The sequence below is a fragment of the Panthera pardus genome, unplaced genomic scaffold (assembly GCF_024362965.1).
Source record: "Panthera pardus isolate Hobbes unplaced genomic scaffold, ASM2436296v1 HiC_scaffold_16, whole genome shotgun sequence".
In the NCBI taxonomy this organism is placed as follows: domain Eukaryota; kingdom Metazoa; phylum Chordata; class Mammalia; order Carnivora; family Felidae; genus Panthera; species Panthera pardus.
The window spans coordinates 155,573,899-155,600,020 of NW_026526721.1; the positions used below are offsets into that span (position 1 = coordinate 155,573,899).

The window sequence follows — 26,122 nt, forward strand, 5'->3', positions numbered from 1 at the left end:
CAAAGTGAACAAGTAGGGGCTAAGGGACATAGGCTTTGAAGTAACAAGAAGGTCAGGTGTTCTCTGATCCTCCTGGGAGGATGTGATTGTCCTGTTTGAATAATTTCCTCAGGCTGGTGGGGAACTGGAACTCTCCACTGCTCAGAGAAAAGCAGACACTATGCCTGGTCCCCACGGTAAGGAGGGTTGTTTGGCTAAGGGACCTTGTCCATGGGATCACAATGGGGAAGAGAACTCGAGGCTAGCCGTGTGAGAGCCTCCTGCTTTTACCAGACGCCATGACCATGGGGAACTGTTTACGGGCTGAGTTTCACATCCTTGTTTGTTAAATGGGGATAATACTATCAATGCCCTTTGGTCCTCACTTTGATGGAATAAGAGGTCCAGCGTGCTGTAAATGCAGTGAAGTAACTGGCTGAGCAACAGGTCTGTAGTTCATTCCCTTCATGACTTGGGAGAGACACCAGGAAAGGAAGAAGGTGATCCAGTCAGATACCTTTATAAACATTTAATGACAGACCTCCTAGCAAACAATCTAATGATATGGCTGGCAGGGAAGTCTCGCCCTTGGAATGCTTTTGGAAGGATGTACTTGGTTGTCTAGGATTGCTGATGGTGAATAAACCTTTAGTCTATGGCTCCATGGGGCACGGGTGCCTGGAGGTGTCATGTAAGTTACGTAACCATCTAAATAGAAAATGGAGATGTGTCATGACTTAGATGGCTCCTTATGTGTCAGTGTTGTCACAGCACACATCCCTTGATGGCTTCATGTGTTGAAAGGTAGACAATGCAGGACCACCAGATATCTGAGGAAAACCTGTAATATGATAGAGACCTAACTAAGGAAATGAGAAAGAAGAAGAAGGAGGAGGAGGAGGAGGAGGAGGAGGAGGAGGAGGAGGAGGAGAAGGAGAAGGAGAAGAAGAAAAACCCAGAAAAGACAGAGACAATGCAGGGAAAAGGAAACTTCAACACAATAACCTTACTGCCCTCTTGGAGATAAGACTCAAGAGTCTGGAGGCTGCTTCAGATTCTGTGTCTCCCTCTCTCTCTGCCCTTCTCCCACTCACGCTCTGTCTCTATCTCCAAAACAAATAAACATAGAAAGAAAGAAAGAAAGAAAGAAAGAAAGAAAGAAAGAAGGAAAGAAAAAGTGTTCTACCCTGCTGAAAAGAAAACCATCAGCCCCAAATGGCATCTCTTAAGTCAAGTCACCGAATCTGAACCTAATACCTAATTGCAGTTTCAACCTCCCCCAAATGTAGTCTTAATTGGTCAGTCAGGAATTTTCTGATCAGCATCTATGAGGAATCTATCACAGATGCCTTCTCCACCCACTCAGAACAAGATGAGGTAATCTACCTAATAAGACCCTTGCCCTTTCCCCTAAGGAAAGGTGACCTTGCCTCAACCGACCCTTTCTTTTCCTTTGCTAATAACTTCGTGCCCCACCCTCCTTCCTATAAAAACCTTCTAGGTGGGATGCTGCCGGTCTAGTTCCTGAATCATTCATGAATCATTTAATAAAGTCAGTTAGATCTTTACATATTTACTTGGCTAGATTGCTTTTACAACCCTCCCCCTCCCAAAAAGGAATATTTAGAGACCACCGTAAGATCAGAAATGGAAAACTCAGTAGATGGCCTTGAAGATAAAGTTGAGAAATCTCCCAGTGAGGATAGTGAAAAGACAAAGAGATAGTGAATCGGGGAGAAAAAATAACATCCAGAATGCTCTTTGCCTGCACCCTGCCTTGACCTTTCCACGTGGTCCCCTGAGGCACGGCCAGGTACTTACTTCAGGACCTGCAAGTAATAAACTTCTCTCTGGCTTTACTTAACACATGTTAATTTCACAAAGTCACAAGTGTCTGTGAAACGTCCAAAGTCCACCCAAAAGTTTCTGAACTTTTCTGAGACACCTGGGTTTTGAATTCCTGCCCCTGCTGCTGTTTTACAGAAAGTGGCTGTCACTTTATTTCCAGCCTAGTGTCCATTCAAATGTGGAATTCATGTTGGAGTACCTTTTTCTTTTTTTCTTTATTTTTACCCAAACTATTCACTTAAAGCTTTACCTACAAGATAGCCCTTTTAATCAAAGGATTTAGAAAAGAGAGAGGATATTTTTGCATAAATGCGAACCACTTAAAATGGAGTATTAGATTTCCCTATTTTTAGCAGTCCTACTGAACACTGTGCAATATTCTGTGGCCACCTTCTGCTCGTCTCTCCCCCTCTTCTCTTCTCAGGTCTCCTCGTCCCCTAGTTTCCCATAATCACATATAAACACAGCACTTGTAAACATTCCGTGCTACTTAAATTTGTACACGAGAAATGGAATGAGCTTAGACCCTCCCTGAGAGTCCATTGTTTACATTCAAAATATTTTGCTTTGGTTGAGGTATTTCAGAGTTCACGCATTCAAAAAGATGCCTGGCTACGCTCCAATCCCTAGAAAATCCATAGACTAGTCTATACTGTCCAACTTGTTTTCTCGGTTGTAGAGAGAGAAAGTTGGTTTTCTGTCTAAAATCTGACCAAGGACTCTAATGGCCTGGATCATTAAGTAGGATCTCTTGGAATAACCACTGAAGGTTTAAAAATTGAATTAGCATACCTGGCCTCATCTATATTTTGTTATGTCCAGATTTCTCCTGGTCATATGGAGTCAGAAGGTCAAACACTGATCATAGTTTTCTTAACAGTGAAGTAATGAATAATGATCAGCCTTAACGTCTCACTTCGGTACTGGAAATTCACTTCTCAGTGTTATTTGTGCACTAAGAAGTAATTGCCTTTTACTGATCACCTATGATAACCAGGCACTTTAATAATATAGATTATCTCTAATCCTTGCAACAACCATAGACAGGTTGCAGATGAGAAGATGGAGCTTTTTTCTACGTAGGTTATGCAAATTGCCCAAGGTCATACAGCTAGCTTGGCAAAAGTGGGATTTGAACTCAACTGTATACGATTCCGATATCCCCACTCTTACCTTCGTACCATGTTGCCTCTTGTATACCCTGTAAACATTTCTTCCTATTAAATTAGGGTTAAGTTCTAGAAAGGCAGACTCTAATGTTGACACTCTGTGTCCAGGTATGAGAAAGAAACCATAAGTAACCTCTTGAACACCTTCTGACTGCACACCTTAGGTCACTGTATTATGGTTCTAGATTTATAGGTCTATCCCTTCCTCTGGAGAATAAGTTTCCAGGGGTCTTGCCATTCTGTGTATTGCTAATGTCTCCTACAGTACCTATTCCAGTGCCTGGCACATAATGGGCACTCAATAAATGTCTGATGAAAGAATGAATGAGATACTGTCCGTGGTATTGGGGACACTGCGTTTCCCACAGCCCACCTGGATGAACACCTGCTCATCTTTCTTGAATCAGTGCCATCATCTCGTCTGTAGAGTCCTCTTTGTAACTTGGTCCAGTCCCTCCACCCAAGACTCTCTCCCTTGTGCTTACACCATAGCCTGAACGGTTGTCTCTTACAAATTATGGCTCTTTAATGCAACCATTGCCCGGCAGATCCCTCTCTCCCACTAGTCTGAATATCCTTGAGGACAGAGACCATGTTTTTCTGTGTTATTAACTCTGCTGCCTTGGGAAGTACCTGGTTCTATGAAGTACCTATGTCTGATGAATTAATCATATACCCCAATCTGTTGAGTTTAACTCATCAGAGGATCCCAAGAAGAGAGCATGATAAGGGTCACGTTAATGCTCTGAGTAGAATAGGGAACTTGTCAAGGGATTGCACAGGTCTCTCCTTATCATCTTTTTTTTAGGGCAATGACCATGTCCTTTTATGTTTTCCTATAGCTGGTGGCTAGTACAGTGCCTAGCACATAGTAGGCATTTAATTAAGCTTTGATGAATGGAAGGAGGAATGAATGAGCATAAAAGCAAAACATACCAGCCAATGTCGAATTTCAAACCTGATGGATCTGAAGCAGCCTCACAAATCATCTGCCACCAGCCTGAAGCCACATAACCCCCAAATCACCGCACAATGTAGCATTTACATGCAGGCCGCCTTTGGGGCTATGGAGGTTGTGGGCTGGTCCTGAGTAAACACAGGCTGCACTGAAGAACCATTGTGGGCACTGGTAGTTCTTTCAAGTTCCTCTGGGGTCTGAAGTTGATTTGCAGCTGGAGGCAAGTCCCTGCCAAGCCCCCCCCCCCCCCCGACATTTTTGGCAATTGAATTATTAACTAAAAGAAAATCATCCAGGGTGTAGCCGTTAGCACTGGGCTGCCGATGCTAGGGAATTTTTATTTTGTTTACTCAGAGTGTTTGCACCTAATCTAATGAAAAGTAGGAATGAGCCCACAGAAAGCAATTCAGAAGCCCTGGCCCCAGAGGAAGACAGTCTTTGGACTTGGCAGGAAGGCCATTCCAGGCGGCCAAGGAGGCGGCTGCAGGGCTACCCCTCAGGGTGAGACTTGTTCCCAGGGGAGTATTACCCACAGGTTGCTGCTGTGCTGGGTTTTCAGGGACCCTGGGAGGGCTCCAGAGCTCCAATCTCCTAAATATCTCCGGGAGTCCCTGGTTTGAATCCTGCAGCTTTCACGGAAGACTGATCCTTATTGAGATGCACATGCCACTGAGAGGGACAACTCGGGAAAGGATTCGGCAGAACTGAGTTTAAGTTTGACTTTTGCAACTTCATATCCATCCTGGAGACATCACTTTACATCTTCCGTCTCAGTTTGTTTACCTATAAAATAGACATGATAAGACCATCTGACGTACAGGGTTTTTAGATCGGGATACTTGGTAAATCAAAAAACTTTCTACAGATAAAATGATTATCCATAATAATTGCTAATAATATGTGGTACTTTAGCACATTGCCTTGCTCTGCAAACTACTTGAGGGCAAAGGCTGTGACTTCCTTTACACCTGCAGCTTCTAGCTCAGTACATGGCACAGAAAGTGCCCAATAAAGGGTAGGAGAGTTGAGCAAGGACAAATTTGTGGTAGCAGGAAGGCTAAATATACTCCAATCTCCCGTCATGTCTGACATCAAGAGCCTCACTTCCTTAAAGATCACAGAGGAACTGCTGAACCACACCCTCTTGCTCTGGGAAAGCGGGGCATCTCTTGGTCAAATTTCCAGTGTGACCCCCAGCCATTAAACAAGACGACTGCTATTCTGGGGGCCTTTCGTCCTAGACCTCCTCCAGATAGTCTGCGTGTTATCAATAGACTCTTTTGGAACCACTGGTAAGCCTGTACTTGTTGAGCTATGCACCCAAACCTTTGTTTCCACAAGAACAGTCATCAAATACATGGAACAGGGGGACAAGCCAGGAAAAACTTGGTCTAATGATGTGACGTGTTAAACATCTCGCATCTTAGCCCATACGTTGATTCTGCGTCTTACCGAAGTGTAGCAAAGGCATGGATATTTTAACATTTGCTTCAAAAAATGGTGTGACAGAAGGGCCCAAGATGCCTAGCCATCAGAAGGCTGGATTCCCCTCTTAGTCTGCCATCGACTTGCTGGGTTAATTATTCCGTTGCCCTGCATTTGTTGTTCAGTGAACCCCAGCAAGGGAGAGATGACTGGGTCCAGTGGCCTCTTTCCTCATGCATGGTGGTTCTTTGTGTCTGGAGTGCCTCCTGTTGGCCAGGCTGGAGCCTCTATCCCCACACTCCCAAAGTTGTCAGATTGTGGGACCAAATGTTGGCCCTGCTGGAAAGAGTTGGCATGGAGTTGTCTTGGTCCTGTCACACAAGGCTGTCTGGAAGGGCGAGGAGACTTCAACAAGAGGACAGAGGTTTGTGTAAGCTGTCCAAGAGCTGAGAAAAGAGCTATGAGCGATCCCCAAAGAGAGAGGCCTCCACAGGGACATGGGAGCCAAAACAGGAGGAGAGAAGACAATGCCAAGCAAGACTGTGTATTTGATTAAGTGTCTAGTGTCACTTTCTGAAACAAAACTAGTTGTAAATTTAAGTGTGGTGGGACCTTTACCTTAAAGTGGAAAACAAATCATGGACCCACAGGGAGTTGAGGGACAGGGACAATTATCTCCATTAAATAATGTTCAGAGGAACAGCGGGAGGTAAAAACAAACGTGCTTTTATCGCAATCCATATATTCCTTTTGTTCAACATACCAACTCATCTTCTTTCAATATTTGTTATTCATCTGAGGCTTCAGTCTGAAGATGTGTGTCAAGCTGTGTGCAAATATTGTCTCATTTTAATATCATGTAACAGAAGCTAAAACCACTCATTGCCGAGTTAGCAAATCAACAATAACTAAGTCATCCACAAATGACAGTATAGATACATTTATAGGAAAACACACGAGACGGTTTTCCAGGCACATAACTAGAATTGACTTGCACCCACACAGCGAGTCAGCAAAAGGAGAGGGATTAATTTTGTGTCTCTCTTACTTTCTACAGTGGGTAGCAGAGTGCCGAACAGAGAAACAAAAGCGTTCTGCCCCTCGGTAGTACTATGACCACGAGCAAATTAATGAGCTTCTATTCATTCACTCACTCACTCACTCATCCAATGAACAAGTGATAGGAAAACAAGAAGTCAAGAAGCAGTCTCAAGGAACATTCCAGTTGGAGGAGGTTGACTGCCAAAGTCTAGGGATGAAGCTGGATTGGGATTAAGAGGGGACAGCCACAGCGTGCGAGATGCCGCGTAGGTACATAGCCCCACCAGACATTGACTTAATGCCAGACTAAACCCTGCAGAAAAACATCCCTGCTCTGAGAAGGTTTGCATTATTTACATCTTAGATCGCTAGTCACGCACTGTTTACCTTCTATGCCATCCATGAAAAGGTGGCCAAGCTTGCTTTAATTTATTAGAAAGGGTAGGAAAACCTTTGGGAGAATAACTAGAAGCCCACTGTTTTTCATTATATTATATTTTAGGACAGCACATTTTCTTGTCTACTGACTTTTAAGAGGGCCCTGCAAAATAGTCTGTGTATGAAGAAATGAGCGGATAAAAGAATTGTTCTGTAGCTATTTGGACTTGGTTTTAAGGAACTTCATCTTCATTCAGATGAAAAAACAAAACAATTCTTAACTTCAGCTTCCAGGTCCCACAAAAATGCACAATGTTTGCTTACAAAGCAAAAGGGAAAAACAGATGGAAAGAATGACTCAGTATTCAGAGGAAAAGATTCTGTTATCAGTGAACAGATTATACGGATTGATTAGCTGGTGATATTGACCAAATTACTGAGGAAAAAATGGAGGAGGAGGAGGAGGATGTTTTGAAATGCTACAGAGAAAAAGTTACTGTAAACACCGTATGTTAAGGGCGCCTGGCTGTTGCAGTGGGTGGGGCATGAGGCTCTTGGTCTCAGGGCTGTAAGGTGGAGGCCCACACTGGGGGCACACATTACTTAAAAAATAAAATCTTAAAAAACATAAACACAGTATGTTAAATATAGTCCCCAAATGCCAAAGAAGTTGTCTGGAAAAGTGACGCTCCCTTACCTAAAGGTTTTCTGTTCTGACTACAAAATGCCCTTTCCACCAGTATAGCTACTCATTTTTCAAATGTTTAATTATGCAACTCGAAACAAATTCATTCACCTTATAACATAATGAAAATGTTATATAAAATCCGAGGTACCCTTTGACTACTAATCATGTCAAAAGGCAAACCTTTACTACCCTCCCTGTCCATCATTCTGAGTTTGGTGGGTATTATTCCAAAAAAGAATGAGGAAGATCTGTATGTTTTAATATGGAAGCCTGTGCCATACTTGTTGAGAAAACAAAGACATTTACTGAGTACAGTTATGATATCACTCGTGTAATAAGTTAAAATATACTCAATACCAATAGCACCTATGCCTATTGATCTATAGCATACCTATCTATCTGTATTTATAGCTATGATATCTACCTCTATCTCTGGGACATAAACAGGAAATGTTTAAGGGAGTTTTCATTTCTGGTAATGGTGAAATAAGTTAGATTAGTCTCTTTCTGAAGCACAAGAACAGTTTAAAAACTTGCATAAAATTTGGTAATGGCTACTCAAAGGCATCACACAGCTAATAACATAGCAAATAACTGAACTGAATAAATAAATTAACTGGGGAGAAGGAACAACTCTTTCTTTTCTTTTTTTAATGTTTATTTTGAGAGAGAGAGAGAGAGGCAGAGCACGAGCAGGGGAGGGGCAGAGAGAGAGGGAGACACAGAATCCGAAGCAGGCTCCAGGCTCTGACCAGTCAGCACAGAGCCTGATGCGGGGCTCGAACTCACAAACTGAGAGATCACGACCCGAGCCGAAGTTGGACGCTTAACCGACTGAACCACCCAGGCCCCCAAGGAACAACTCGTTCTTGCAGAAGAATGTCAATAATAAATGTAAAAGGAGTGAGGGAGGAGAAAAACCACCATCACAGTTAGAACACCACAGTCACACTAGCTGCAAGAATATCTGCCCATAAATACTATAATTAGTTGGCAAACGTTTCAGGAGAAAAACAATATTTGCATATCTTCATAGTATGTCTCCACAAGATATGTATTAACTCCAAAGGGAAATGTCACTATACAGTGGAGAAACCTGGCCAACACCACCCGCACCAAATGATCAGCTCTAACGTCACCTCGGTAAGACTTAGTTTAAAAAAATTTTTTTAAAGAGAGCATGAGCAGGGAAGGGGCAGAGAGAGAGAGGCACAGAATCTAAGGCAGGCTCCAGGCTCTGAGGTGTCAGCACAGATCCCAACTCGGAGCTCGAACCCACGAACCACGAGATCGTGACCGAAGCCAAAGTCAGATGCTTAAACGACTGGGTGCCCCTAACGTCACCCCAATAAGACTTATTGACACGAACGCTCTTCTGCCATGCGCTGAGGAGGAACCACAGGCTTTGTTGTGTTCTTCCCCAAAACTACGACTTCAATAGAATCACGAGAAGGTATCAGACAAACACAAATTGACGAATGTTCTCAAAAATACCTGATCGGTACTCTTCAAAAAGTATGAAGGTCATGAAAGAGTGGAGGTGACTGAGGAACTGTCACAGTTTGGAGGGCACCGATGAGGCAGGTCGAGGAAATGCAACGTGAGGCCCTGCATTTGATGCTGGAACAGAAGAAGGACATCAGTGAAAAACTGGTGAAATCTGAATAAAGCTGCAGTTCAGTTAATAGTAAGGTAGCAGCGGTAATTTCTTAGTTTTGATAATTGCCCCCTGGTTGTGTAAGATGTCAGCATTAAAGGGAAAGATGTAACAACTCTGTCCTATCTTTGCAACCCTTCAGAAGTCTAAAAATCACTTTAAAAAATGTAAAATCACTATAAAATGTGAAGAGTCAGCTGTGAGAGAAAAAAAAAAAACTAAAAAAGATTTTGAAAATACAACACATAGCTGTTGGAATTTGCAAAAACCCAAACAGATGGGTTGAATAACAGACTGGACACGGCCAAAGAATCATTAGAGAACCGAAGGTCAAGCTGAGAGTATCTCTTGGGACACAGCACAGTGAGATAAAAGATAGAAAATATTGGGTGGGGGGGTGGAGATCAATCTTGTATTGCCTCATATGGCGAACAGACCCAGAAGTCCCACGGTGTGTCTAATAGGATCCTAGGAAGAGACAATGGAGAGTGACATCAGTGAGTGGTGGAATAGGAGTTTCTACCTCCTTCTCCCAAAGAACATAAACATTGGCCATCAGCCATGGATGGGAGTGCAGAAGTCCGGCACCGTTGGAGGAAAAAATACATATTTGGGATTAGATGCGCTGGAGAGGGTAAGAGGAACAGCTTCACTTCACCTGTGTCGCCCACATGTCTCCTACGGGGGCACAGCTCAGTGCAAGAGAAAACTTCCCAGCCGGTGATTTCTCCCATGGGAGAGAGTGAGAGCGTGTGAGCGGCTGTGGAGAGGCCGCTCCTTTCCTGCTCCGTCCAGAATCCCGAGGCCTGCTCTACAGCTCGGGTCGGTGGGGGACAAAGAGGCTGGCACAACAGCAGGCGGGACATTCCACGGCACAGAACCCACTGGCTGCCTCGCGGACTCCGCTGGGGAGGCTGCCCACACGTTGCTGGGGATGACTCACTTGTGGATCCCCCCACCTGGGCTGTAGGTATCCTCCCGGCCCTACCCCCACTCCACATACCGCCCCCCTCCAGACCAGCACCCCACGGCTTCCTCCCTATGTGCACCCCCAGGGGCGGTCAGTGCGAGCCTTCGTGAATGGCTAGCGAAAGCCAGGCCGGCCAGATGACTTTTGCATTCGGTGAGGAAAGCTTGATGACCCTTAGCGCTTTGCCACTTTGCTAGAATTGATGTGCTAACACTAATAGGATTTTCACGCCTGTGTGTGTAAGTGAGCCTGCCTTCTGCTTAGTGGCTACTGTTTTGCTGTCTACGTGGGTCTAACTTTCGTGACAAGATTCTTCGAAACTCGCAACATAAGTTAGTGTTCCATGGTTTCTGGGCTCTGGAATATTTTCTATAAGATAGCATTTTTCTCTTCCCTGGAGTTTTTTGCAAAACCTGTCTGTAACATCATTTGATACATTTGGGAAGTTTCCTAGATTTTTCCATTTCTCACGTGGTTAGTTGCCTTTTTATGTTTTCTACATTTCCTTTACTTTTTTTTTTTTTGAAGTTTACAATTTATTTTTGAAATTTACAACTTTAGAGAAAAATGACTATTTTCATCTGAGGTTTCAAATTTATTAGTGCAAAATTATTCCTGGTATTATCTATTGTTTTTCTCATAAAATGTCTGTAATGTTTTTACGTGCACTTTCTCCCTTAAAAAAATTTTTTTTATGTTTATTTAGTTTTGAGAGACAGAGAGAGACTGAGTGCAAGTGGGTGAGGGGCAGAGAGAGAGGGAGACACAGAGTCCCAAGCAGGCTCCAGGCTCTGAGCTGTCAGCACAGAGCCCAATGTGGGGCTTGAACCCGCGAACCGTGGGATCATGTCCCGAGCCGAAGTCGCATGCCCAACCAACTGAGTCACCCAGGCATCCCCACCTCCCTTTTTGACTTGATCAATATTATCAGGAGTTAACTATTTTACTAATTTTCTCAAAAAAACCACATTCTGGTTCTCTTCAACTCTATTTTTCTCCCTGTGATGAATTTCTGACTTTTTTTTTAATTAAGAGACTTTAATATTTTAGAGCGCTTTTGTTTACAGAAAAATTGAGCAGACGGCACAGAGTTCACATATATTTTCTATCTCCTGCCCAACCCCACCCCACCCCAGGCCATTCCCTCACAATTTCCCCCATTCTGAACATCTTGCATCACTGTGGTACATTTGTTACCACCGATGAACCAATGCATTATGATTAACTAAAGTCTATAGGTTACATTAGGGTTTAGTCTTTTTTTTTTTTTTTTTTCCAATTGGGGTATGGTTGACACACAAGTTACATTAGTTTCAGGTGTGCGACACGGTGATTGGGCAAGTCTATACTTTGTGCTGTGCTCACCGTGAGTGTGGCTACCCTCTGTCACCACACAACGCTGTATTCCCTATACTGTAACCTTCCCTGCCATGACTTACTCATTCTATAATTGGAAGCCTGTACCTCCCATTCCCTTTCACTTATCTTGCCCATCCCCCCACCCTCCCCTCTGGCAACCACCTATTTGTTCTCTTTATTTACGTGTCTGTTTCTGCTCTTTGGCTTGTTTATTTTGTTTAGATTCCACATATAAGTGAGACCGTTTGGTATTTGTCCTTCTGTGTCTGACTTACATCACTTAGCATAATAAAGGTGTCTCTCTTTGTACTGTGTAGTTCTAAGGGTTTGACAAATGGATGACATGTGTCCGCCATTACAGTACCGTACGGAATCATTTCACTGCGCTAAAAATCCCCTGTGCTCCCCCGCACTCCTGACAACCATTGATCTTTTAACTGTCTTTATACTTTTGCGTTTCCCAGAATGTTATGTACTTGAAGTCTTATAGTACGTAAGCTATACTTATGTATAGTAAGTTTGGTTTCTTGCACTTACCAATAGACAGTAAAGATTCTTTGATGTCTCCTCATGTCATTTGTTGTTATGCTAATAATATCCCATTGAAGAGATGTAACACAGTACCATTCATTCATCTACTGAAGTATATCTTCATTGCTTCCAAGTTTGGGCAATAATGAATAATTATGCAGGTTTTTGTGTGGACATACACTTTTGACTCGTTGCGGTAAATACCAAAGAGTAGAATTGCTGGGTCATATGGTAAGAGTATGTTTAGTTTTATAAGAAACTGCTAACCTGGGGTCGCCAGGCTCAGTCGGTTAAGTGTCCGACTTCGGCTCAGGTCATGATCTCACGGTTCATGAGTTCAGGCCCCACGTTGGGCTCGGTGCGGACAGCTCAGGGCCTGGAGCTCACTTCAGATTCTGGGTCTCCCTCTCTCTCTGCCCCTCCCCTACTCATGCTCTGTCTCTCAAAAATAAACATTAAAAAAAAAAACAAAACCCTGCTAACCTGTCTTCGAAGTGGCTTTACCACTTTACGTTCCCAACAGTTCCTGTTGCTCTGCATCTCCATTAGCCTTTAACCATTCTACTAGGTATACAGTGGTATTTCATTGTTGTTTTAATTTGCAATTCCTGTACGGCATATGATGTTGAGTGTCTTTTCATAAGCTTATTTGCCTTCTGCATGTAGTCTCTGGTGAAGTGTCTGTTCAGATCTTTTGCACATTTTTATTTTTTATTTATTTATTTAAAAAAAAATTTTTTTTAACGTTTATTTATTTTTGAGACAGAGAGAGACAGAGCATGAATGGGGGAGGGTCAGAGAGGGAGACACAGAATCTGAAACAGGCTCCAGGCTCTGAGCTGTCAGCACAGAGCCCGACGCGGGGCTCGAACTCACGGACCGCCAGATCATGACCTGAGCCGAAGTCGGACGCCCAACCGACTGAGCCACCCAGGCGTCCCTTTTGCACATTTTTAAATTGGATTGTTTTCTTACTGAATTTTAAAAGTTCTTTGTATATTTTGGTTACAAGTTCTTTATCAGATGTGTTTTTTTGCAAATATATTCTCCTAACCTGTGATTTGTCCTTTGTCGTCTTAAACTTCCTTCATTTTTACTAGTTTTTTCTTCAACATAATTTTTCTTTAAGTTTTATGTATTTAATTGCTACACCCAACATGGGGCTCAAACTCGTGACCCCGAGATCAAGAGTCACATGCTCTTCTGACGGAGTCATCCAGGAGCCCCTCTTCAATGTACTTTAGGTTTGTGTACTTTTTCTAGTTTCTTCTGCTTTGTTTTAGTTGTTTTGTTTTTTACTTAATGATTTAATGATAATAACATTTCCTCTACCTACTGCATCGGCTGATACCCACAAGTATGCATCCATATTACTTCATTTTGTTTAGTTCTAAATATTTTTATTTCAAGTTTTATTTCATCCCTCAACCATGATTGATTCAAATCTGCCTGTTAGGTCTTCAATTTATGGTTATGTTTTGTCATTTGTCTAATTTTATTGTACCATGGTCAGTGAATAGTTTTTGGTCAGTAGGGTTTTTTAAAGAATTTCAAACAACATCCTTGATGTCCTACTATGATTAATTTTGGGCAGGGATATCATGTTGCACAACTCTAGGGGTACTAATTATGTCCTCATTTATGTGACTAATGCCCCTTATGGTAGCATAGTATGGAGGCTTTGTAGCTGTCCGTGGTGGCCTTTCCTGATTAAGGGAACATTTTGTGTATTTGAAAAAATGTGCATCTCAGTCACATTTGTCAATTTTTGTGATGTGTAATTTAAAGCTCTGTTGTTAACGGAATAACATTGAGAGTCCAGAAATAAACCTATACATCTGTGGTCTGCTGATATTCAAAAGGGTGCCAAGACCATTCAATGGGGAAAAGAACAGTCTTTTCAAGAAACGATGTTGGGATAACTGGATGTCAAGATGAAAAAGAATGAAGTTGGACCCTTACCTCATGTCATGTGCAAAAATTAACTCAAAATAGATCAAAGATCCAAATGTAAAAGCTAAAAACTCTTAGAAGAAAACATAGAGATAAATCTTCATGACCTTGGATTTGACAAAAGATTCTTAAAATATGATACCAAAAGCACCTACAACAAAAGAAAACAGGACAGCTACCTTGATTAGAAATGAGCAGGGGTGCCTGTGGATTAAGCGTCTGACTTCGGCTCAGGTCATGATCTTGCAGTCCGTGAGCTTGAGCCGCATATTGGGCTCTGTGCTGACAGCTCAGAACCTAGAGCCTGCCTTGGATTCTGTGTCTCCCTCTCTCTGTGCCCCTCCCCTGCTTGTGCTCTGTCTCTCTCTGTCTGTCTGTCTGTCTCTCTCCCAAAAAGAAATAAACATTAAAAAAAAAAAAAAAAGAAAAAAATGAGCAAAGGGTATAAATAGACATTTCTCCAAGGAAGATATAAAAAACCAGTAAGTGCCAGTAAGCACTTGAAAAGATACTCGGCCATCATTAGTCATCAGGAAAATGTAAATTAAAACCACAGTTTAGGGGGCCTGGCTGGCTCAGTTGGTAGAGCATGCAACTCTTGAACTTGGGGTTGTGAGTTCAAGACTCATCTTGGGGAGTGAATTGTACTTAAAATATTTTTTAAAAACTTAAAAAAAAAAAAACCCACAATGAAATATCACTTCACACCCACTAGGATGGTTAGAATCAAAAGTGAGATAATAACAAGTGTTGGGGCATCTGGGTGGCTCAGTTGGTTGAGTCTCTGCCTCTTGAGTTTGGCTCAGGTCATGACCCCAGGGTCATAGGATTGAGCCCTGCACGTTCAGCATGGAGACTGCTTAACATTCTCTCTCTCTCCTTACCTCTTCCTCTCCCCCACATGCATGCTCTCTCTCCCTCTCTCTCTAAAAAAAAAAAAAAAGAAAAAAGAAAAAAGAAAAGAAAAGAAAGAAAAAAGAAAAAATAACAAGTGTTGACATGGCTGTGGAGAAATTACAATCCTCATTCACTACAAGTAGAAATTAAAATGCGGTAGCCACTTTGGGAAACAAATGCTCCCCCAAATGCTTAACCATAGAGTTTGATCCATATGATCTAGCAATTTTACTCCTAGGCATATACCTAAGTCAGATGAAAACATGTGTCCCTACAAAAACTTGTACAAGAATGTCCATAGGAGCATTGCTCACAATAGCCAAAAGATGGAAACAACTGAAATGTCTGTCAATAGAGAAATGTATAAGCAAAAAGTGGTATGTCCATTCAGTGGAATATTATCTGGCCATAAAAAATCATGAAGTACTGATATATGCTACAACTTGGACGAATCTTGAAAATGCGCCAAGTTAAAGAAGCCAGTCACAAAAAGCCCAATTATATACATAAATACAGCCATATAAACTTTTAGGATAGGGAAATCTGTATATTGCACAATGGAATATTATTTGGTCTTTAAAAAGAAGGAAATCCTGCCATTTATGACCACATAAATGAACCTGGAGGGCATAATGCTAATTGAAAGAAACCGGATGCAGAAAAACAAATACTGTATGATCTCACTTACATGTGGCATCTATCAGTGGTCAGATACATAAAGGCAGAGAATAGAATGGTGGTTACCAGGGCTGGGGGTAGAGGCAAATGGAGAGACGTTGGTCAAGGGGCACAAAGTTTCAGTTATGCAAGATGAGTAAGTTCTGGAGAGCTAATGTGCAATAATGTGATTCTAGTTAACGGTAACACATTGTGTACTTAAACTTTGCTAGGAGGGAAGATCCTACATGTTCTTAGACACACACACATACACACACAAAGGAAAGGAAATGGTAACTCTTAGGCAATGACTGTGTTAATTTACTTGATTGTTATGATTACTTCACAATGTATACCTATATGAAATCAAATCATGAAGTTGTACATCTTAAATATGTATTATGTTTAATTATCAATTATACACCAATAAAGCAGGGGGAAAAGTAAATGGGATTCAAAGAGAAAAGTTCAGGACCCAGAGGGATAGTTCATACTGATACAAAGATATATTACCAGGAATATGTTAGAGTAAGAATGTATATGAGCTGAGGCACCTGGGTGGCTCAGTCAGGTAAGTGTCTGACTCTTGATTTCGGCTCAGGTCATGATCTCATGGTTTGTGGCTCTGTGCTGACAGTGTGGAGCCTGCTTGGGATTCTCTCTCCCTCTCTCTCTCTCTCTCTCTCTCTCTCTCTCTGCCCTTCCTCCACTCATGCACACACACACTGTCTCTCAAAATAAACATAAAAAAAGCATGTGTATGAGCCAACAACATAGCTTTAAAAAAAACAGCTTTATTGAGATATAATTTACATACCATGCATTTCACTAATTTAAACTGTGCAAGTCAGTGGTTTTGCGTACAATTGACAGATACGTGCCACTGTCACCACAGTTTTAGAACATTTTGCTCACCTCAAAAAGAAACCTCATACCATTTAGAAATCATCTCTGTACCCTGTCCACTTCTCCCCCAAGCCATCTCTACGGATTCTCTCCCTTCCCACAGGGTTTCTGGTGTGGATCACGGAAGGTCACAGCTTTCCATTTCCAAACTGTTTTTGCAAAGGATTGTACTACTTGTCACATATGCTCACTGAAGTCTCTGTTCTGTTATCTCAGCAGTCAGCCAGGGGACAGAATGTATTTCCTTAAGTGCCTAAAGACAAAAAGAAAAGAAAAGAAAACAACAACAACAACAACAACAAAACCTTTCTGGGTCTTTGCATATTGGCTCTGAGCTAGGATGCACCTTCGATGCTAAGCCAAGCTGATGACAACTCTGCCTTAGCCTTCACTTCCTACTTAAATGTAGTCCAAAGATCAGTCAGAGCTATAAGTCTAGAGTCCTCTCGGGTCTTTTCTGAGTATGTGTCTGTCCCTGGGCATGCACACTGCCCTCCAGATCCCCCAGTGCACACGGTAGTCCTTTACTGATCTTGTCTCCCAAGAACCTTCCTCCTCAGACTTCTGGTACCCAGGCCTTTGGGCCTGTCATGCTATTTGCTTCACCCTTCATTCCTTACCCCAGTCAGCAACAGGTAGCATATGTCTTTAAATGCTTCTGTCGGATGCCACACAGAAAGCTACTCCAACCTGAGGCAAAATAATGATCAGTCTCTGCACTGGTCCCTTAAGCAACCACCAGACGGGTCAAATTCACGACCACAGTTTTGGAGAATGATGTCCATGTTGCTTTCCGTGGCACCGATACATTGTACCAGGAACATGGGCCATTGTCCACAAGGCTGCTGATGAGCTCAGGAATAAAGGATGCTAGGCAGGCAAGCAAAAACTACACAGTGCCTCCTACCAAAATTCAGCTGCTTCTCCCCCCATGAGGCGCTTGCGACTTGTCACATGTATTTGATTGGATTCCGGAGTTCCAAAAATGTCGCCTGTGTCAGTTTTTGGCTAGCTGGATTCTTTCTGGGAAGACCAGTTCTTGCAAGGGACCCATTCTTGGAGCTCTCTACTCTGCTAATTCCAAGTCACTTCTCTTGAAAGTACTTTGGAAAACACTTTGCCACCATGTGGTAAATCTAAAGGTATACAAACCAGGAATTCTGCTGCTTGTTCTTACCCTAGATCAGTGATTCTTGACGGGGAGCAGTTCTTCTCCAGTAACATATGGAAACACTTGGAAACACTTTTGGTTTAAACAACTGGGGCCATGCCACCGGCCAAGGTTAAGAAATTGCCAAGGTTAAGAAACCCTCATCCAGAGAAATGAGTACTCCCGTGCACAAGGAGAAATGCTCATAATTGCATTGTTTTAAAATAGTCCTGGGGTGGAGCACCTGGTGGCTCAGTCGGTTGAGCGGCCGACTTCGGCTCAGGTCATGACCTCCTGGTTCGTGAGTTCCAGCCCCGCATCGGGCCCTGTGCTGACAGCTCAGACCCTGGAGTCTGCTTCGGATTCTGTGTCTCCCTCTCTCTCTGCCTCTCTCTCTCTCTCTCTCTCAAAAAATGAATAAACAATTGGGAATGGAAACTGGTGCAGCCACTCTGGAAAACAGTATGGAGGTTCCTCAAAAAATTAAAAATAGAACTACCCTACGACCCAGCAATTGTACTACTAGGCATTTGTCCACGGGATCCAGGTGTGCTGTTTCAAAGGGACACATGCACCCCCATGTTTATAGCAGCACTATCCACAATAGCCAAAGTATGGAAAGAGCCCAAATGTCCATCAATGGATGAATGGATAAAGAAGATGTGGTATATATACATATGTGTATATATACATATATATACACACAATGGAGTATTACTCGGCAATCAAAAAGAATGACATCTTGCCATTTGCAACTACGTGGATGCAATGGGAGGGTATTATGCTAAGTGAAATGAGTCAGTCAAAGAAAGACAAATATCCTATGATTTCACTCATATGAGGACTTTAAGAGACAAAACAGATGAACACAGGGAAGGGAAACAAAAAGAATATAAAAACAGGGAGGGGGGCAAAACGTAAGAGACTCTTAAATATGGAGAACAAACAGAGGGCTGCTGGAGGGGTTGTGGGAGGGGAGATGGGCTAAATGGGTAAGGGGTACTAAGGAATCTACTCCTGAAATCATTGTTGCACCATGTGCTAACTAAATTGGATGTAAATTATAAAAAATAAATAAATCATAGAAAGTAAAAAAAAAAAAAGAAAGAAAAAACATTATAAATGAATGAATGAATGAATGAATAAATAAAAATAGTCCTGGGAACCTGGGTGGCTCACCTGGTTAAGCGGCTGACTTCAGCTCAGGTCATGATCTCGCAGTTCATGGGTTTGAGCCCCGCGTCAGCCTCTGTGCTGACAGCTCAGAGCCTGGAGCCTGCTTCAGATTCTGTGTCTCCCTCTCTCTTTGCCCCCCCGCCCCCCACTCATGCTGTCTCTCTCTCTCTCTCTCTCTCAAAAATAAACACTTAAAAAATGAAATAAAATAAAATAGTCCTAAACAGTAAATAACCCAAACAACCTAAATGCCTATCAACAGTGGAATGGATATATTCTTGTGTACACATTCAGTGGAATACATTATAGAAATGAGAATTAATGAATTATAAAATTATATAAAGAATAGCAAGAAAATGTTTTCTATAAATATTAAGATAGTGGTCGCTTGGAAAAGGGGGGGGTTAACACTGGGAAAGGACACATGAGTTCTTTGTTGCTTTTCGCAATGTTCCATTTCTTGACCTAGGTGGTATTTACATAAGTGTTCACTTTTGAAAAAGTGTACATTTATATTTTACTACTTACATGAATATTTTATGTTAAAATAGATAAAACGTATCAGTAATTACAGTTTTTCTTCTTCTATCACACTCTCCATTTTGACAGGTCATGTTCTCTTTTGTATCTTCATCCAGTCTGAGAACAGATGTTCATTCATTCAATCAATCAATCAATCATCAATATTTATTGAACATCCACTATAAGTCAGGAACTGTTCGAAACAGTAGGAACATAGGGAGGGAACAAGATAGACATCTTGCATTCCAGGGTGAAGAGACGGGCAGTAATTAATATACCAAAAATTGTAAAAGATGATCTCAAGGAGTACTAGGTATTTTGAAAACAAGACAGTTATAAGAGAGGTTGGCTGAGGTGAGAAAGGAACTGGGGTGAGATATTTCCGATTGAATGGTCAGGGAAGGCTTCGTTGAAGATGACATTTGAGGAGACAGCCCACCTGTTTCAAGCAAAGAAGTGGGCAATGCGGAGTTCTGGAGGAAGAATATTCCAAATATGGGAAGCAGCTATTGCTGAATCTTAAGCAGGAAAGTGTCGGACACGATTGAGGAACCCGGGGAAATAAGGCGTGGCTCGTGTGGACTGGAAGGGGGAAGAGTGGTAGGAGATGAAGTGAGTCAGTGCAGGAGGCAAGACCCCCACCAGGAAGACTTTGGATCTTCTTCCTAAGTGCCGTGAGAAGCCACTGAAACGCTGCTTTTTGTGTAGGCTGTAGGAGAGAAGACAGGTGGCACAGAGACTAACTTAGGCAAGAGACGATGGTGACTGTGAGGTGGAGATAGTGACAAAAGGACAGATTCAGGTTTTATTTAAAGATAGATTCCAGAACGTGCGGAAAGGAGAGAATCGAGAATGATTCCTAGGTTTTTGTCCTGAAGAACCAAGGGGGAAGTGGGAACTTCTGCCGGGATGAGGAACACTGGAGAGTGAGTATGACATTTGGATCAAAAGTCGTATGTGGCCTATATTCAGTTTGAGACACCTGTTAGACATTCAAAGGGAGAGGCCAGATTGGCTTTTGGACATATCTCCATAGATTTAACGGGCTGGATGTGAGGATGTCGAAAGTTCCCTTCAACCATATTAAGCACATCCAAGAAATTGCCAATGGATTTACTAACCTGGAGTAGACACAAGCAACGGCGTGCAAAGATGATTTTTATCCAAAAGAAGTAGCTTATAACAGTGCGTCCGGTTCGCTTCTATTTTCTTTTTATTTATTTTGAGAGAGGGAGAGAGAAAGAGCATGAGCAGGGGAAGGGCAGAGAGAGAATCCCCAGCAGGCTCCAGGCTGCCAGCGCGGAGCCCAACACGGGGCTCGAAACCACGAACCACGAGGTCATGCCCTGAGCTGCAACCAAGACTCGGAGGCTTAGCCGACAGCCACCCTGGTTTGCTTGCATTTTTAAGACTACAGCATATTATAATGCACACTTCACGGGAAGCAGATAAACGAGGAGAGAAGCAGGGGTCATGTGCGCGGGGAGTCAGCGTGGCTTGATTCTTACTTAATTCTTGCTCTCGTTAGTTTCAGAAGCCCTTCACAACCGCGCGTTACCTGTGTAATCTGCCTCCGAAACAAAGCAGCTCCACCAAAGTCTCTTCCAGCGGGGCAGCCGGTCAGGTGAGGGGCGTCCAGGTGACCAGGGCGACGGGGCCCCACGCCCAGGCCGAAAGGCCGAGAGGCCTCGCGCGCGCCGAGGACCCGGGCGCCGGCCGGGCGGGGGCGCAGGGGGCGGGGGCGCAGGGGGCGGGCCCCGCGGCCCCGCCCTGCGCGTCACGTGTTCGCCGGCCGCCAATGGCCGCCTCGGAGCCCACCTTGGGAACGGGGCGGGACGCCCAGCTGGCGTCACCAGGACAACGGGCGTTGCCGGCGCCGTGTGACTCCGGGCTGCGGGCGCGCTCGCGGCTCTTCGGCCATGGTGAGTCTGGGGCCCGCGCCGGCCGGGCCTCCGCGCCCGGCCCCGCCCGGCCCCGCCCCGGGGCCGGGTCCCGGCGCCGCCGCTGCTGGGGTCGGGCGGGCGGCGCCGGGGTCGCGGGGAGGCCGGGCCGCGGCCTGCGGGGCTGCGGGGCGGGGCGGGCCCGGGGGGAGGGGGAGCCCGGGACCCCCCCTCCCCCCTCCGCCCGGCACCCGTCTGGCGGTGGGGGGGGGGGGGTGGGGGAGAGGGTGGCGCCCGCGACGCGGCGCTGTCTGCAGGGCGAGGTCTGGGCCTCCGCCGGGACCCCCGCCCGGTGGGCGGCCGGACGGCGTGACGCCTTTGGCCGCGGCGAGCCTGGGAGGCCCCCCAGGGAGGGTGTGGTTTTTTTTGTTTTTGAAGAGAGGGAGCTGTGTGCCCACCCTGTTTTGCAGTCTGTGTGCTACCTGTCTCGTTCCTGCGCAGTTACACGCAAATAACCTGACACACAACCTGCATTTCTTCCCGGTTCATCATTCGTACAGGTCTTTTGGCAGTTGGGAGACGTGGATGTGTAATTTTGGATTTTTTTTCCGAAAAAATGGGGGCACTGAGCTGGAGGCTTTTTCTGCGAGCAGCCCCCTCAGAGATTCGATTTGTGATCAGTGTGTGAACGTCTTAAGTGATCACTTTGATTCCCTAAACTTGTGAGTGGGCGTACCACCTGGCCCCCGTCAGCTCCCTTTTGAAGCCTCACTTGAAGACCCGGCCCCCCTGTTGGCTTGACCAGACAGGGTTCAAGGAGTTGCTAACCAAAGGTGTGGTTTCCCCCCGGGGTGGGGGTGGGGGTGCTCCAAAGGGTGTAAGAGCAGAGGAACTGAACGAACTCTGCTGGGGACACAGCTTTGGTACAGCGCCTGCGAGGGGGGTTTGGGGTGGACAATAAGGAAATGCCTCGTTTTCAGAAACAGGTTTTCTAACCGTCAGTGATTTCGTGTAGATTTGCTCTTTCTCTGCAGGGTTAGTGCAAGTGCTGATAAGCCGAGATGGCAGGGGGCTCCCCAAGTGCCAGTTGGCCTGGAGAGAAAGCCTACCATTTGGAACCCGGCAGGCTTTGTCTTTTCAGTAAGTGGGGAGAGGCATGGTAGGAGAAGGCGGCTGGCTGGTCTGTATCTGTCATTGACTCTGAGAAAGCAACTGCCAGACGCGTGGCCTTTTGATAGTGGGGAAAAAACCATTACCCGCAAATAACAGGGCTTTGTTTTGCGTATGCTTCTTTTTCATTCTGAATGGCTTTTAAGTGACAAATTAATGGAGCCGGCAAGAGTTGCAGAAAAGGAATTTTACAGAAATCGGAATGTCAAATATTGCAGTGACTTTAATACCGTCTATGAGAGAAAAGCTCTTACAGTTATAGCCAGGAGAAAGTAAGAATGTTCAGGAATTAAATTTTCACAGCCCTCTGAAGTCTCCTGTTCCTCCCGCTGCCCATTTTTCTTTTCTTCTCCTTTGTCTTCCCCTTTCCATTCTCACCCACCTTGATTCACTGTTGTGCCTTTTAGAGTTTTATTTACTTTAAAAGCATTCTGCTATACTTGTGTACTCGCAGTTGCTTTCCTACACTTAGAGATGTTTTGCTTTTTCTCTGTTTTTAAGCATTAAGGTTTCATTCGAGGAGAGGATTTAAGGGAGTGAGGAGCCGATGCCTGGGCTCCAAGGGGAGTGGGGGGATGGTTGGTACAGGAGGCGGAATGAGGAGGGTGCCTGTGTGAACCCCAAAACTGCATTGGAGATCCTAACATGACCCTTCACTAAATGCTTGAAAATAAGATACAACTTTCGCTGTTGACAGGAGTGACTTTGCGCGTGAATTTGGAACTCTGCTCAAGTGTTTCTCAATGAAAATGTCTTCAATTAAGCCACTCGCTTCTGTGGCTTCTGTAATGACACCTGGCATTTATTGTGTACGTTCTACGTGAGATATTTTACCGAGCGCCTTACATGTCTTATTTAACCCTCACAATAGCCCTATGAGGAATATACCATTTCCCCATTTTAGGGATGAGGAAATCGAGGCACAGAGAGGTAGAGAAACTTGTGCAGGTCAACCAGCTGATAAATTAGGCGAGATTGCAAAACCAGGCAGATTGTCTCAGAACCTGCTTATGTAAACACTGGATTACACCGGAATGTATAGAGTATCAGTGTGTGTTCCCTAATTTATATGCCAGGTGTGTGTTACAGAATTTGCTTTCTTACTTGGACTTTAATATTTTTGAGCACTTATGAATACTTGCACTTTGTGGTTCCTGGCACTGAGCTAGATGCTACAGAACAGAGTAGGCCTTCTCTTTTCTTACTTTTCCCTCCCCTGAAGAGAGATTACTGGATTGGGGTTCATACTCATGACTGTAATAGCTTTGAAAGTTTCTCCTGTCATTTCGGTTTGCATTCAGGAATTGGCACATCCTTTTTGGGAAGCACAAAGACTAGTGTTTTACATAAAGCCATTTAGACTTAGAGAATGAATCTGTTTTAAAACATAAAGTTACATTTTCTGAGATTTTCCCCAGTAGTAACTTTCTACATATATTTTAGTTGTATGTTCTAAAATTGTTACAAAAAGACAGCAATTTGATTCCTATGGATCAAAATAGACAGTGGATACCTGTTGTCATCATGTTTTTTGCTGTTGCCTAATACTTTAGGGTGTAAAGCAGATTTTTTAAGGGGGAAATATAAAATAACATCGTATCCTACTGTTTTCCCAATCTTAATTCATTCACTTGGACTTTCCCACTATTTTGGCCCTCTTTCTGTATTGTCTGTAGTTAGGACTTCTCGGAGTTATTGGGAAGCACAAGGTCGGGGGGAAACTTTACAATAAAACATATCCAAGTTTACAGACAGTTTTGGTTTCTTTGCCATCAAATGCTACAATTAAGAGAGCTTATATGCTTATATAATGAGATCCATGTTAACAGATCGTGAAAAGAAGAGGTTTATAAATTTTCCTTCTGTTGACGATTTTGGTCTCCCTGTGGTCTGCACTGAGGTGGGGGTGAGGCCTAACTTTTAGTAACTGTAACAATAACTTTTTCATAGAGCCCTTCTAAGAATGTCCAGTGTTAGGGTGATCACTTCATATTTATCTCATTTAATCCTTCCACATCCCTATGAGATTGACATTATTATACCCATTTAGCAGGCCCAGATTTAATGAGGTCACATGTCCAATGTCACATCGTGGCAGAGCCCTGGATTTGAACTCAACCAGTCTGTCTCCAAAGTCTGGCATCTTAACCATCACACCGTGGCTTCTTTCCAAACTGAAGGTTGTTCCCAGCGCCTGGCATGAATGTACTTTGCTGAGATTAAGAGTGTCAGTGTTTTATCAGTTGAGCCAGCAAGCGTGTTTTTTATTTTATGACATACTCTCTATCATGATGTTGTTTAATGACGTCCTGCAGGATTTACTTGGCTTCCTTCCTCCCCACTCAACAGTGCAGACAACCAGGGGCACCTGGCTGGTTCAGGTGGTGAAGGGTCCGGCCTCAGGTCAGGTCATGACCTCGCGGTTTATGAGTTCAAGTCCCGCGTTAGGCTGTCTGCTGTCAGCATGGAGCCCACTTGGGATCCTCTGTTCCCCTCGCTCTCTGCCCCTCCCCCACTCTCTCTCAAAAATAAATGAAAACGTTAGAGGAAAAAGAAAACAACTGTGCAGGCAACCAAAGCTCCGGATACGGCCCGCCATGAATTGGGCTACACTTCTCCCTCTGCTTCCTGGCCTCCTTTTGTGTCTCAGCTCTACCCTGTGTGGGGTCTCCTACTACGACCTCCCGCACTGGGGTGGCTATGAGACGGTGGGATGGAAGCAGAGGGGTCTAAGAAAGCACAACAGGTGGTGGTTGGGGAAGTTTTTGTGGAGTCAGAATCAAGGTTCACACCCAGCTTTTCAGCGTTGCCCCTATGGATTGTCTTTCCATTAAATTTTCTGGCCTGTGGTTTTCTCTCCAGCAGATATTGATTGTGTGCTGCCGTGTGCCGGTCACTCTTGTAGGCAGTGGGTACCCAACAACACAACAGGCAAGGCCCTGACCTTAGGGAGCTTATGTTGTGGTGGCAGAAAGACATCGTAAGCGTGCAGATGAGGTGGTGAGCGCTCTTTGGAGAAAAGCAAAGCTGGGTGAGAGAGGGCGGGAGGAGAGTAGGGAGGAGTTGCTTTTTATGTGGGTGGCAGGGAAGGCCTCTCTGGCGAGGTGACGAGGTGACGTTTGAACAGAGGGTGTGTCACAGGGATGCCCGGAGAAAGGCCATTTCAGGGGAGGACACAGGTGCGAAGGTCCGATCATGCCTGGTGTGCTGGAGGCACAGCAAGGACACCCGTGTGGCCAGAGTGTAGCGGGACCGGCGTGCAGGGTAGGAGGGGAGATCAAGCTAGTTAGGCCAAGTCACACGGGATCCGTGAGGCATTTGAAGGGCTTCGTCTTTCCCTTTGAGGGAAGGGGAAGCACTTGGCAGAGTGTAAGAAGATTGACATGGTGTGACCGTTCTGTCTGCGCTGTGGAAAATACGTTTGGGGTTTGAATGAGGGGAGAAAGGACAAAAACAGAGGACACCAGATAGGACATTATTGTTGCAGTAATCCGTAGGATTAGTTGATAGATTCATGGTGGAATAGAAAAGAAAGGAAAGTCCAGGATGGTTGCCATGATTTGAGTCTGAGTGATAGGAAGGAGTCATCATGTACAGGGATGAGGACCAAGGGAAGAGTAAGTTTAGGGAATGGATAAAGAAAGCAGGTGTCGGTTTTGGACTTGATAAATTTGTGATCCTCATTAGGCATGTGAAATCTGAAGACACAGGCTTTCAGAAATAGTGTGATGCTATAGATTTTAGAAACACAAACTTCGTTGAATCTGGAAGTATTAGGTTTGAAGAAGACGTTGACTTTCTCTAGCAC

At 44.2% G+C, this 26,122-nt stretch overlaps 2 protein-coding genes across 5 annotated transcripts in view; one reads left to right on the forward strand and one right to left on the reverse strand.

Annotated features, from left to right (window-relative positions):
- SUSD5 (sushi domain containing 5) overlaps nucleotides 1-20,972 on the reverse strand; it is an 80,274-nt gene extending 59,302 nt beyond the window's left edge. The window contains exons 1-2 of the mRNA XM_019418581.2: nucleotides 20,823-20,972; nucleotides 8,981-9,106 (exon numbers count right to left, since the gene is read on the reverse strand). Coding sequence (XP_019274126.2) covers nucleotides 8,981-9,014 — 34 coding nt within the window. The 5' untranslated portion in view covers nucleotides 9,015-9,106; nucleotides 20,823-20,972. The remainder of the gene's footprint in view (nucleotides 1-8,980; nucleotides 9,107-20,822) is intronic.
- Nucleotides 20,973-21,062: 90 nt separating this feature from the next.
- The window catches only part of FBXL2 (F-box and leucine rich repeat protein 2), a 134,893-nt gene continuing 129,833 nt past the window's right edge, over nucleotides 21,063-26,122 (forward strand). For 2 of the 4 annotated variants that reach the window (XR_008422656.1, XM_053904082.1), the window contains exon 1: nucleotides 21,063-21,186. Coding sequence is in view for 2 of the 4 variants with exons in the window: in XM_053904082.1 (XP_053760057.1) it covers nucleotides 21,063-21,186 (124 nt within the window). In the remaining 2 variants the exon portion in view is untranslated. The remainder of the gene's footprint in view (nucleotides 21,187-26,122) is intronic. The other 2 variants (XM_053904084.1, XM_053904083.1) reach the window with 2 other exon arrangements.